General features: G+C 38.0%; 1 protein-coding gene across 2 annotated transcripts in view; it reads right to left on the bottom strand.

Annotated features, from left to right (window-relative positions):
* LOC132110696 (histone acetyltransferase KAT6B-like) overlaps window positions 1–8,894 on the bottom strand; it is a 32,668-nt gene extending 23,774 nt beyond the window's left edge. The window contains exon 1 of one of the 2 annotated variants that reach the window (XM_059517527.1): window positions 7,790–8,894. In XM_059517527.1, the coding sequence (XP_059373510.1) occupies window positions 7,790–8,410 (621 nt within the window). In that variant the 5' untranslated portion in view covers window positions 8,411–8,894. The remainder of the gene's footprint in view (window positions 1–7,789) is intronic. The other variant, XM_059517526.1, reaches the window with a different exon arrangement.
* Between the last annotated feature and the right edge of the window lie 6,056 nt (window positions 8,895–14,950).

Here is a 14,950-nt window from a genome sequence, read left to right as displayed (position 1 = left end):
AAAAGAAAGCTGGATTTGGCCCCGTCCTTTCTCATAATTTAACCCCTCGCAGAATATGATAAAGAGGCCTGGAGCAGCTGCAGACTGACCAGTCCCCAAGCACACAATTAACAACAAAAGAGCCCTTTAATGCATTGAGCTAATCAGCAGCCAGCCCACCACTGCAGTCCCCCTGAACCATCTGCAAGACGGCAGACCGTCTCTGTGATTGTGAAAAAAGACTGGCACCATGCTATCATGTCCTAGGGTCAATGAAGCACATTGCTTAGCAACAGTCAAGCCCCCAATGCATGGAAACCAAAAGCTTTAGCTTTCAAAGAGCAACTCCGTAAAGAGTGGACAAGGGAATGTGCTCCAAGATTTGATTACCAAACGGCCTCCGATTGTTTGCAGAACACTGCAGGAAAAGAGAGCATTAAGAGCCACAAAGCATGGACCTTAAAGCAAGATTCAGATGGTAACTGTTTCTCATATGGATGTCTGTAAAAAACAAACTTACATATCACCTCAGTGATAAAACTCATGGATTCAGATGGCGATTTATTCACAGTGCAGGAGCGAGTTCTGTGATCCTATCATCTTACGCACCTGAGAACGCACTGCTCACGTGGCCAGTCACATGATTGTCTGCTTAAAATAAAATTAATTTTACCTACAAAAATGTATTGTTACTGTGCAAAATGTTTTTTTAAATACTTGTGTAAAATTTATTCTTATTCCAAGTATATTTTATAATACATAATTATCTTTTAATTCTTTCCAGCATTTCAGAAATAAATATGCATGCAAATTACACCGAAGTACATCGGGTGTGCTCAAAAAGGGTTTAAGCACTGAATTTTGAATCGATTTCTTCTTGTAAACTCAAGAGATGTGGATTCGGATAGCAATTAAATTACCACACGACCTCGGTAGGTAACAGTAGGTAATTTGGCCGGGAGGTGAGAGAAAAACACAGACATCTTGGATTTGGATGGCAATTAAATCACAGACTAGGGCTGGACGATTATGGCCTAAAATCAAAACCTCGATTAATTGAACATTTTACCTCAATTACGATTAATGAACGATTATTTTGTTTCGGTTTTGTTTTTTTGCCCTCATAGTTCACTGACAAGGTTTGTACTGTGAGCAGGGCTGTAGCTGGGGTTAGCAGGGCCCCGGTGCAGGTTGTACCAGTGGGCCATGTTTGGAAGTGTTTAATTTGAATGTTCGTTCTGTTTATTTGTTTGTGCTATTTACACAGTGTTTAAGTTTTTTCAAGTTTGTAAGTGTCCAGGTACAGAAACCGAATAATTAAATGTAAAATAGCACTGTAAAAATTAAACATACAGTCAAACCAAAATTTATTCAGACACCTTCAACATTTCTCACATTATCAGTTTATTTGCTATAGTTTAGAAAATGGTAATAAAATATGACAAGAACTCAAGAGTTAAACTGTCAGAACAAATTCATCTAGATATCAGATAACTTTGATAGAAAGATATGTAATGGATTACAATCAAACAAAACTTCAGACAACAGTCAATACTTTGTTGGCCAATTACCAAGCAATGATTAATTGTGTTCGGTCTGTGGTGTGAAAAGGTTGAATTAGCAAGGGAGAGGTCGGTTCAGGGTCACTGTCTGTGAGGCGTGGCTCTCTATCTGCGTGCGCACTGAGCACAGCGCGAGTAACCAGCTGCTCAGTTCAGCTTTTCCGCGTCTTGTGTTTAAATGCTTTAAAGTTTTTTGAATGGTTAAATTGACAAGTGGCAAGGCTTAATAACACGTGAAAATGATACGCTTTCATGACGACATGCAGCAGCGTTCTGTCAACTGTCCCGAGCGTCTTTTTAGATTGGCCTCAGCCAGATGGTTAAGATCGACTATTAAAGGTGGGATATTTCTTCCTATTGAAAGCGCGATCTGACATCATAGCTCACTATCAGCAGTTATTTTATCAATGTTCGTAACATTTCTTATAGATTATTGCTTGGTGTAAGAGATAAATAAAGATCAGATAAAGATAAATTAGCACAGTACCAGTACGAGTGACTGCGTGTGTGAATTAGTCATACAGTCTCTATATTATTGTGAAGCTGTGGGTTGTAAATAGCCTAGTTCCTTCAAAAGTAGAAAAATATGCTATAATAAGTTTTGAGATTCTAAGCTACTTTAGTAAGAAATCACAGGACAGCGCTGACAACTACCGTATTTTTTTGGACTATAAGTCGCACCTGAATATGTCGCACCAGTCCAAAAATACGTCATGATGAGGAAAAAAAACATAAGTCGCATTCATTTAGAACCAAGAAAAAACATTACCGTCTACAGCTGCGAGAGGGCGCTTTATGCTGCTCAGTGTAGACTACAGGAGCACTGAGCAGCATAGAGCGCCCTCTCGCGGCTGTAGACGTAATGTTTTCTCTTGGTTCATTTCTCTCGGTTCATGTCAAATTAATTTTGATAAATAAGTCGCACCTGACTATAAGTCGCAGGACCAGCCAAAGTATGAAAAAAAACTTATAGTCCGGAAAATACGGTAGTTTTTTCAGCGCTTCAGAGCAAATGCAACAGAGCCGAACTTGAGGCTGTTAAGCAGCTTTTGGATGATTATGTAAACATATGCCGTGCGCTTTCATCTCAATAACGAAATAAAAACTGACCGCAGTGTAAAAGCAGCAGTCTAAAACGCATCTGATTACAGCGATGTGGATGTTTGCACGAGCTCTTAATTATGAACACACTGGTTTATAGTGCAAACAGTTTTACCGTTTACTGCGTTATTAATTTATACAAATTTATATATTTACCTATAGCGGCTTATGAACTGGAAGTCTCACTCATAGGCTTACTTCCGCGTTGAAGAAAACAGTGGATAACGTTAGTACTTCAAGGTCTTAAATCAAGCAGCTTTACAAATTACAACCTGATTTTCTATTATAAAGCAGCTCTCCAGTGTGAAGCTAGCTATGGATAAAATATTTTTATTGGTGGGAAAAAAATATTTTATTAAAGTGATTAAAGTGAGAAGTTTGGATTGCATAGATCGAAACTTGATCTAGCTCAGGACTGTTTGATTATTTTAAGAGATTTTATTGTGAAGGTTGTGCCTGAATAAAATAGTTTATCCAAAAACAAAGCATCTCATCACTTACCTCTATTTGTTTTGTATCCAAATGACTTACAAAAGGAGATGTCAGGCAGAATGATGTCATTCAGTAACTTTTTCATATGGCTAACTAAATGATGAATGAGAATGTTTATCTGTCTGTCATCTCATTCGGTCCCAAATACACTTTTGTATAAATTAATTGTACAATAATTGCAATTAAAGATTTTCAAATGCTGAATTACCTTTACTTTTTTTTACAATATGTATAACTATTTTAAGTAATTGCAAAAGCTGAATAAATTCTGCTGATTAATCAGTGAAATAATGACGATTAGTTGATTAATCATGCTACTAATTGTTAGATTAATTTACCGCTAATCACAGAACTGGCTTTACTGACGAGACACGCATGACAATCGCACGTGAGTTTTGGCCATTATCAATCCATATAAATCACCCGCCGCAATATTTTAATCACTAAAATCAGCGGTACATTCTAGCTAAAACATAGGGCTGTGCAATTAATTGAAAAAAGTTCGATTTAAATTTTGGCCTTCAATGATCATGAAAATACAACAATCGAGATAAAACGTTTATTGCACCCCATTCCGCCCCCTTTTTGCAGCGATGCGCTTTCGTTCCTCTATAAAAGCCCAATTTCCCGTGCAAATCAGTAAAATCATGTTACATGACATTTGCATAATGGGACATGCTTTATTTATAAAAGTATGTTTATTCATGTTTTTAAAAGCGTGAAAGAGGTCCTCACTGGTCCTCAGGAAGAGATATGCGCTTAGAGACAGAACAGAACACAGACATGTAAAGTCATCATTTAGCTCAAGGTGCGCACTTAAACGCTCAAATACACGCAAAAATGTGTCAAAATGCTGTGCTTAGTGATTATTCATGTATACCTACATTGGTCATGTAATAAATTAACGTAAAGCGTTGACAATGAAAATACCTGTGCTACGGTAATTTGGATCCGTGTGGCTCTTAAAGTAACAGCGGGCTATTTTCCTGCTGCGACTGTTTATTAATCAAACAACAAATCTATAATCACACACTGCTCTTGATTAAAGGACTTTTGTAGCTTTAAGAAACAAAATGTTTAATTCTTACAGTGAAGACTGCCGTTTTATTTTACATGATTATTAATTTCTGTAGTAGGCTGTAAACTGCTTGAGACTTGCATAAAATAAACATTAAAGCACAGTTTGTTTCATTTGTATCTTTTAATTCTATTGTATTTATCCTTTGCTTTTTATTACTGACGGTTTAATTATTTTCAATAATTTTGTGGACTTTTTGTTTGTTTGAAATTCCGCTGGTCTCTACAATGTAGATGTCATAGCAACCTTATTTACAGAAAATACATATTTGATATGTATCACTTTCTTTAAATCACTCATATAAAGTTTTGGTTATATGGCCCTCTCAAAATAGTGTAAAATAATCGTGATTACGATATTGACCGAAATAATCGTGATTATGATTTGTCATAACCAAGCAGCCCTACTAAAACATTTAATGTGAATTCACTAAAGTGCCTTTAAAACAGTGATGTTAAAAGATCAAATTCAGTACACACCTTATTGATGATGCATGCTTTATATAAGCAAGCAAAAGAGCCTGGAACATGAATGCAGTGCGTTCATGGTAAAGTGTTTTCTTTATAATGCTTTTTCTATGGGAAAACATTTAATATTAAACTTCGAGAATTGCGTTAATATTCTGGGTTCATCTGCTTGCCTGTACAAAGTCTGCATCATCAATAACCTTATATACTGAATATATAGGCCTACTGAATTTAGATTCTTACATCACTACTTAAAGGGGTGGTTGATTGAGAGTTAACTTTTTTTATGTTAGTGTGTAATGTTGCTGTTTGAGCATAAACAATATCTGCAAAGTTACGAAGCTTAAAGTTCAATGTAACGAACCCAGATAAACCCAGCTATCTGGAAAAGACCGCAAAGGAAACGAGGCCATGCTGTGCTGCTTTAGAGAAAAGGAAGAGAAAACTAGAGATGTTCCGATAATCTTTTTCTCTTCCCGATACCGATACCTGGGCTCAGGGTATCGACCGATACCGAGTACTGATCTTTATATACAGCTGTATATACTACTAGCCCTGTGTAAATTGCTAGAATTATTTTATGGTGTGCTTCAGACTTATCCCTTGATAAAACATGAACAAATACATGGTGAACTACTGTATTTATTACAGTATTCTTATTATCTGACATGAATTTGACAGTAATATTATTTATTTTCTTAAGTGAAGGTATTTTAGTTTTACAATATACCTGTATAAAAAACTGCAACAAATAAGTCTAGGAATATAAAAAATGATATATCAGATAATCTCTTTACAACAAAACAAGTAAAAAACGTGCAACCGTCTAGGCATAATTATTATTCTAAATAGAGACGTATTATTATTACTACATAGACATAGCTAAATCTACTGTAGGCTACAACAGTAGTTTAATATATTGTCAATTTACTCACGTTAAACCGAACATTTATTTTGATGGGTTGCCATGAAGATCTTTGAGTGTCTGTGTTTATGATATGACAGTTTTCTCAAATGAAACGGTAAATTCTCATGAAGTGACGGTTTATGCGTTTGTGTCCTCATATAGTGACACACAGCAGAGACTACAAAACAGCGAGCTCCCGCGCATCTGCGCCCGTCACCCACAAATGTGTAGAATTTGCATGAGTTATATTTAAATAGTATTTTGCAGTTTAATATTCACAGACACTAGTATATATTCCGCTACAGTCTGGAGCCCTGCACTTAGACTAACACGGAAGCGACTGAACACAGCTGCGGGTACCGAATATACTCGCGAGTCTGTAACTTGGTAATACAGAGACGCTGGTATCATATTTTTAAATTTTCAGCACCGACTTGGTAGTGAAGTGCCAGTACTTGTGGCAAACCTAGTCGCCGTTTTACTGTCTGGTTGGTCCAGTCTGAAATACTGATAAACAGCGGACATACTGCTAAACAGCGGACATACTGCTAAACAGCGGACATACTGCTAACGTGTTTTCATTTCTTCTTCGCTGCTCTAAACAGGGGTTGCTTGTGGCAACAGCACAACTTCCTGTGTTTGCAATGCATTTTGAGCAGCGAAGAAGAACCGTGCAGCGGTTAGGCAAAGCTAGCGGTCATAACTAGGTCTTGTTTAAGAAAATGGTATCGGATCGGTATATGGGTTCCTGTACTCGCCGATGCCAGAATTTGTTGTGGTATCGGTGATATTTCCGATACTAGTATCGGAATCGAAACAACTCTAGAGAAAACTAGAGGTGCAGGTAAAAATCTATTCATATTTGTATCGCGATTGTCTTCTAACAAATATAATGGATTCACAAGTTTCAAAATCAATCTTCTAAAGCAGCGGTTCTTAATCCTGTTCCTCACGTCCTCCTGCTCTGCATCTCTCGCTCTCATTCAGTGTCCATCGCTTATTTCGAAGGAAAAGCATAAATGATCAGCGTGTTAATTGGAGAAGGGACAGAACAATGTGGAATGAAGGTAAATGTGAATTTTTTTTTTTTTTTTTTAACTAAACATTAACACATGTTAGACTGTACCCCATAAACACAATCAAGCCTAGAAATAAGCCAGTGAACCACCCCTTTAATGTACACCTCGTATAAATAATGGCAGTCAGTGGAGGAAAGCCTTGTTTTGCCCTCCATGTGAACATTCCTGTGGGGTGTGATGTCACATGAAAACTATGAATAGGCACATTTCACAATCCAAACATTTTCTAAATTATACATTTAGTTCAAAACCTACATTTTCACTGATTAAATACTTCAAATGTTTTACACTACAGATGTAGAATGGGTTGCAAATGTTGTTTTGTTTTGACTTAAGATTTTTAAATATGGAAATCGCCCCAGCAACGTCTGGATGATGAAGCTTCAGGACAACACACAAACACAGTAACTGCATAAAAAAAATAAGATAAATTCCTCCATTCAATAACACACAGCTACTCCAACATCTGCAGTGTTTCATGCCCTCATTTAGAAAACTATCTTGGAGAAAACCCAAAGATGATTTAGGAATAAAGTATGGTCTACTCATTTTTCACACAACATTTCAAATCACACAATGTTAAAAATCAATCCCAAGTTCTCTCATGTGGATGACAGCGGTTTGGGGTGAATTGTGAAAAAACCCTTTACCTAAACAATGAGTTAGGCTATGGTTTCAAGATATTTCAACAATTCAGGACAGCAGGACAACCACTTTTGTATAGTTAAGCCCTGAAAAACTACAAACACTGGACTTAAACTACTGACTTCCTAGATGTTACAACCTCTAAATGACACTGGTGGCTCCGGTACGCATGTCAACATATGAGTATTTCTGTTCCTGACACTTGTTTTGTTCACTAGATTTTAAAACTGTTCTGAGGTCGCAAAACAACAGTCGAAGCTAACAAGCTAAACGGTTTGGAAAATGCCACAAATCTGCTTGGTAGTGAATGAAGAGGTTCCCAAACAACCACAAGTTCCCAAAACTTTTTATGGTTAAAACCTTGTAACAGAGCTTTAAATAAGTTGTGCGACTTTGAATTTGCAGAAACCATAAAACAAGTTATTACATTCACAGCTTTTCAGACAAGCACACAAAGCCTGATTGGATCCAAAAAGTACCTGGTCTCTCTCGTGAGGAAGTAGTGTCACAGGTGGGAGGTCAACACCAAAGACCCCCACGCTCCTGAAGCAAGCCTTGCCTCCCAGCCCACCACTGTTCATCCTGTAGAGCGGCCCATCCTTGAGCAGCCGCCCATTGTTAACCGCTCGCTTAGCAGCTAGCCTCAGCCTCTGCTGAAACCTGGGGTTCGCCACAACATTCACCAGGTCGGCCTGGCTTCTAAGGAATCTCTCGATGTTCCTTAGAGAGGAGCCAGCCGGGACGCCCAGACCTTCGATAGCCCTCCTAAGGATTTTATTCCAATCCACATGACGCAGATCTCCTGCAGGTATCACAGATCCAAGCGAGACCGGGCTAGAGCCTCCCAGCTTGAAAGCCCCAATCCTTCCTGGGTTATCCGGGTCTTTGTATGAAGCGCATCCTTTGCTGGTAACCTTAAGGATGGATCCATCCTTCACAGAGAGCTCCAGCTGCTGGAGTACGACTCCCTTGTCTAGTCCATGTGAGGTTGAGACGGCATGGCAAATCCGTTCCTCCGAAGGCCTCTGCTTCTGCCTTTTGATCTTCTGAATAGCCTCAAGAATCCACTCTGTGTACAGGGGATTGGCCAGTTTCACCATGGTGAAATAAGTTGTTTCATTAAGGTGTGATCCATGAATACATTCCTTTCCTTTTAAGAGCGAACAATACGCATCCACAAACAAAAGCCAGCCATTAGTACATTATGCCAAACAGGATATGGGACTGATGTAACTCCTCAAAGATCAGACTGGCTATTCATTTATTTTCCCTTTTGTCAGAAAAAAAAATCCCTTGTGGTTGTAAATCCAAAGTCAGAAGACTCGCTGAAAACCCTTTCGTGTTACACCTGTGGGTGTTAAGAAAGAAAAACAGAAAATACACGTTACTTTGCAACAAAACAAACGCTCTCTCCAGAGCCACTCCAGAACTAGTTACATAGGCATGGCTACGTGATCCAGGGGGTTAGGCTAACCAACACTACCACTCCTTTACTTTAGTCATACTGTTTTACACAAGTACAATGTAAAATAGGTTAAAAAGGTTCAGCTATACACCAATACTATACATCTGATATATGTAATATAAATTATTGTGCATATGTATGTGTGCGTGTGTATATATAACCATGTACTACAAAACATAAGTCAAAGGGTCAATTTTTATTTATTCATTGAGATTTATAAATCATATGAAAGCTGAATAAATAAGCTTTGCAGAGTATGGTTAACTTAAGACAATATTTGGCTGATATACAACTATTTGAAATTCTGGAATCTGAGAGTGCCAAAAAAAAAACAAGTTGTCCAAATGAAGTAGCAATGCATATTATTATTGATAGTACATGTTATATATATATATATATATATATATATATATAAAAGTGGAAAATTTCCAAAGAACAATCTATAATTTTGACCATTCAATGTATTTTTGGCTATTGATACAATTATACCCATGCTACTTATGACTGGTTTTGTGGTCCAGGGTCTCTCACACACACAAACACGCACGTATATATGTATGCATGCATGCATGCATGCATGTGTATGTGTGTGGGTGTGTGTATTGGCTTAGTTAAACACTACAGTGTCCCTTATTTAACATACAATTTATTTATTTATTATTATATATTCTCATAGAAATAGAACATGTGACTGTTGTCAGGTGCACACATTCCATAAAAGGAAACATCACCAGTCCAAAACCAGACAAACCAGCCCAACCATGATATTAAAATGAACATGTTTATTCATATTATGATCAAATGCAAGCCACTTTACTCAAATCCTGCCTACCTAGACAGCAAAAATACTGCATGTGTTACTGATGCCCATTTATGCAGTCTAGCTAAGGAGCTCACTACATTGACATTCATTCATCTCAAAACACATACTTTTCATAATATATATGTATGTATGTGTGTATGTATATTATATATATATATATGCATTTAGCTCTAAGCTAAAACAGTACATCATGGATAACATAACGTATTAAGCTCATTGATTTATGATGGTGTAAAAAGCAGGGAAGAACAGTGCTGCGAACAGCCAGCAGGTGACACGCAGTGAACAAGTTCTCAAGAATCCCTCCGCTCGCCAGCAGCAGCCGTGTAAACAACCACAACTTATCTGCCATAATATTGTTACATAAAAACCCTCTAACACATACTAAGGGGAACACTTGACCCATTCCTCTGAGACATTAAATCCGGCCTAAACAGATCCAAGAAACACTCATTTTAAATTAGTAAATAATTGAACGACGCAACTCGGTTAGCCAGCTAAATAACCACCAAATAACTCGAGTTTAACTGACAGCACACAGAGTGTTAGAAGAACATACAGAAACAAGACAACTGATGGTAAAACAAAGTCTCATTTATCAACTGACTCATCTTGGTTGTTCAACAAACTTAAAAACAAAACATACAGCGCTGTTTAAGATTTGACACTTATTTAATCCATTTTAAACCTCGTCTAACGTACACACTCTCCTAGTTTTGGTCACAAACTACGACTTGGCCATGACATTTCACATTAAGAGTCTAGCAACACCATCTGCAATGCTGACAGCTAAAATAAAACGCCGTATCACAAACTCGGCCTGACAGCTCGAGTCCTCTTATTAAAGCCGATATAGTGAGCTAAAGTCAGGCGAATCTCAAAAGCATTCAGCGTCGACTTATATCTCCAGCATCGGCTTTATAAACAGCCCCAGAGCTCAAGTCTAGCACGCTAAGCTAAAGCTGGCTAAATTAGGTTATGCTTTATGACTACTTCCGACAGATGACTATCTATAATTTATGATGACAAAGTCAACAAATCAATTAACCCAGGGTCTCGCTAACCTTGTTTTCTGGACGCTTTAACACGCTGGACATATCAGGTGACTTCGCCGCTTTGCCCGGTCGCGTTACTAAACAGACGCCATTTTGTTACAATGTTGTAGTTTACATGAATCCGACATGACACTGATTACAACCCAATGGAGTCTCATTAAACCTTACCTTCACAAAGACGGTCCCGCCCAAGAAACTTTAATATTGGTTAGAAAGGGCAAATACGTACCCCCGGTTTGATAACCGGAGTGTCAATCACAAGGAAACAGTTCGGCCTCTCGAGGAATTGGTTGGCTGTGTAATCTGTCAATAATCACTTGACCCGCCTCTTAAAGGGATAGTACTACATCACATTCTGCCATCATTTACTCACTCTCATGTTTTTCCAAACCTCTATGACTTTCTTTCTTCCGTGGAGCACAAACTGAGACATGAAGCAGCCAGTGAAGATCTGACAGCCTTGATCATTATTTATTTACAGTGTTTTTTTTTAAACATTCGATAAAAGTGAACCGTAACTGAAGGCTGTCATTCTGCATATCATCAAATGTTTTAGTCATCCGGGATTATTACAACACGACAAGTAAAAAATGACAGTATCTTCATATTTAAACAAGCTACCCCTGTGTCAACTACTCAGTCCGTACTGCATATGGAATGCTATACTGCTGTTCTATCCCATCAGAAAAACAGTTCCCAGGGATATTTTATCATCATGTAACGTTAATGACTTTAAAACTACTTGATGGCTCTTTAAATATAAGATCAGCCATAACTCGCTGTACACCTTTAAGAAGGCTCCCCCTAACGAGCATCGCACGACACTGCAATATGAGCAGATCGACCTAGTCACACTTTTTGGAGAATAATGTAATGGTGAATAATTAGTCCAAGTACTCGAGTTATCCCTGGCATTCCCCATACTGTGTGCACTGTAATCTAGTAGGCTATAATAATTAGTTTGCACTTTACAAGAGACACGGGAGGCCATGAACTATCGAGCGCGCACATCCTCACGAAGGTACTGTGCACGGAAAAATAGGCAACATTTAAAAATCCACGGCATATAATTTCTCCCATTATTCTGAAACACTAAAAAAACAGCGATGATGACTGCCGTTGGTTTACGCGCCTCTGTCTAAAGCATCCAACGTGCACTCATATTTCAAGATCAAGCAACTGAGAACAGATAGCATCTGGAAAATTCCATTTATGCGGGTCAAGCAGCAGCTTGCGATACTTGCGCGGTTCGCGTAACCCAATAACCTTAATAGCCCGAATTAATTTCTCTGCTTGCGTCAACTTACATCACTCACGACAAGTTAAAACTTGAACGATTAAAACATGCCACCGACCACAAGACAGCGCCGAGATAAATGCCCGACGACGCTGGCAAAGCCGCACATTTACCTTTAAGTTCCTCGCGCGATCTCTCCACGCTCCTGGTATAAGCAATAAAACACGCTTATTTGATGCGTAAAGTAGCCTGATAAATCCAATGGGGTCCTTTTTGATTCGAAAGATGAACGCACGCGTAGGCAGTGGGAACCTGATAACAACTAATTGAAAGGTTAATCTACATAGGAGTCTGTGACAAAGTAGTACCCTCCCCTTTCGGCACTCCATCAGCCACAGAGGAGGACTAACTCGCGCTAACCGCTATGTGACATCACATCGCTCATTGGGAAACAATGTATATTGTTTCAGACTACATGGCATGGGTGGGAAAAGAGGAGAAATCATTTGCCCTGTGTGTGAAGCTGAAAAAGAAACTTTTAATATCACTTATTGGGATTTGAATGTACAGTATGCATACAAAATCGTCTCCAAGTCAGCACGGGCAATCATGCTAGATTTTAAACTGCATGAAAAAAAAAAGACAAGATACTGTCTGATATGCTGTTTTTGAAGAGGATGATGAAACTTGTAATAACCCAGCATAGATCAGTTTCATATGAATACACGCATATATGCATAATTATATAATAAAAGTTTCACACTGTTTAATTATACATCACTTTCTAATTGCTCAGAAGGTGTCGCACATGTAATTGATGTTTGTTTGCAATATAAATACCAGCATCAGTTAAATACAGCCAAATGTGTTACACCACAGTTGGAACAACATAATTGGACTAAATCAAAACCATTTCATAACAAAATTTGCTACAAAACCCACTGATAGTTTTCAAATGCACCTGAAAACCCATGGGTTCGCCCTGGGGTGAAAATCTGGTTTTGCAGAGCAATCTGAACCATGGACATGCTACTTTTTACTGTGCCTGAGAGGAAAACAAATTGCTCACTAAATAAAACTTGAGCCATGTGGGATGTGGTTACCTTTTGGCAAAAGCCTTCATACTGGCTTCCAGCAAAGCCTGATCACAGTGATCTGACACCAAAGGGTGGGCTTCTTCAGATGTCTTTTTTGAAACACCAGGTTGAGCAACTTCTAGCAGCTGGTCTGGGGTTATATACTAACACAACACTGAACACTGTGTTAATATAATTACACTATTTCAGTTGGATCCACTTTTTAGTTTATTATATGATGTTTTTATTTTAAAGTTACCACTAGACATTGTTTTTGATCAGATGCACTGGATCATAACAATACCTGTCAATTCACAGGTCGATAACTGGCATCATTTTCATTCCAAGACCCTTTTTGTAGCCCTGTAATGTGTGTGACTATTGCAATTCATTGTTACTTATTTGTATGCCAAAAGGGAAGATACATTGGAATTATTCATGTTTGCATATTTCAACCACTGGCAGTGTCATATTCCCATTCAGACGGAGGCAGGATGAATTCCCTGCACAAGGGTTTAACAACACTAGGGTTAGTAGATCAGCTCAAACTGATGACCTTCCAGATACTGGTGCAATTTTCTAACTACAAAAATACAACTGTGTTGAATGTGTCAACTAAGCAAAGACGATCAATTTCCTAGATTGTCGTCTAGATGGTTTTCTTCTTTTAAATAATATAAATATAAAAATATTTGCTTTTATTAGTGGACCAAACCAAACCAAACAGCTGTAAGCATATTAAGCATCAATCATGATGAAATGAATAAACTTTAAATGAGGTCACACAGTAGCTGGTCTGATTCATTGTTTTAAATAAACGGTGCCTGTTGCTTTCCAACTAAAATGATACGGTTTGTCACTTTTATTGAGATAACGCACATATAGCAAGTGTATTGAAAACTTTGTGTGTTTTTAACTGATAGATTTCACTGATTAGAGATATCCAGTTTGAAGTTAAATATATATAAAATGCCTTTATGCAGTGCACTTATTGTGTAGATGCATGTATTTACATTGTACTCTTATTTAAATCATACTTGCATGTAATCAGTTGTAAATAAATCAAATTATACTGTTGACCTTAACCTACTCCCTTTTAAGCAAGTAATATTTATATAGTGCTTTATACAATAAAACTTTCCCATACACTAAACATGTCCCCCAAACTTAACCATATCCAGCAGCAAAAGTTTTGCAGTACAACATGAACGTAAGTACATTATTAATTTTTAAATGTACTGTAAGTACATACAGCTAATATAAACAGGAACCAAAATTTCAACGATATCAGAAACAACTGTAAGTGTTTACTTCTTGTTTGACTTTGTTCTTCCTTAATGTCTTCTACACCTACTGACTGAAATGTTGTCCAACAGCAACACACCTGTGAATCAACTTACATTTTATAAACCTCACAGGCAACTTTCGCAGGTCTTAAAAACACCCAGCAACATTGTAAAACACACAGCGGGAGGATTAGAGGAGTGGAAAAAACAAGTGTGACTGTGTGTGTGAGCTGAAAATGTGAAATAGTGCTCAAGGACTTTGTCCTTCGCTGTCATTAAAGATTTGGCATGGACTCATGGCTTGTTTAAAACTGTGTGCTCAGTGATGCCAGGGCCCAAACAGGTTTGTCAGTGACAGAACCTGAATCTGCTATGATTGCTGTCACACACAGGGACAAAGGGTCAGCTGTACCTTGAGTCTCTCTAATGATGCTCACAAATAGCTACTCCTCATCCCATATCACAGAGATGAACCAATGCAGGCCTGCCACAGTCATCAAGAGGACAGGTAGAAGCTGGAGGCTTTCTACCCATCCAATAGGACACAGAGCTGAGATGTAGCGAGAGTAAAATAGGCCAAAAACAGTCTAAAATCTCTGCCAACAAAAACACAAATTATGCACAAAATAAATACATTTCAAGCTTAAACACCCATTATACATTGATAATCATAAGGTTAGGAAGAGAACACGAGTGAC

Source organism: Carassius carassius, chromosome 30, assembly GCF_963082965.1.
Source record: "Carassius carassius chromosome 30, fCarCar2.1, whole genome shotgun sequence".
Classification (NCBI taxonomy): domain Eukaryota; kingdom Metazoa; phylum Chordata; class Actinopteri; order Cypriniformes; family Cyprinidae; genus Carassius; species Carassius carassius.
Note: the sequence above shows the minus strand (reverse complement) of the source record. Positions and strands in the feature narration are given on the sequence as shown.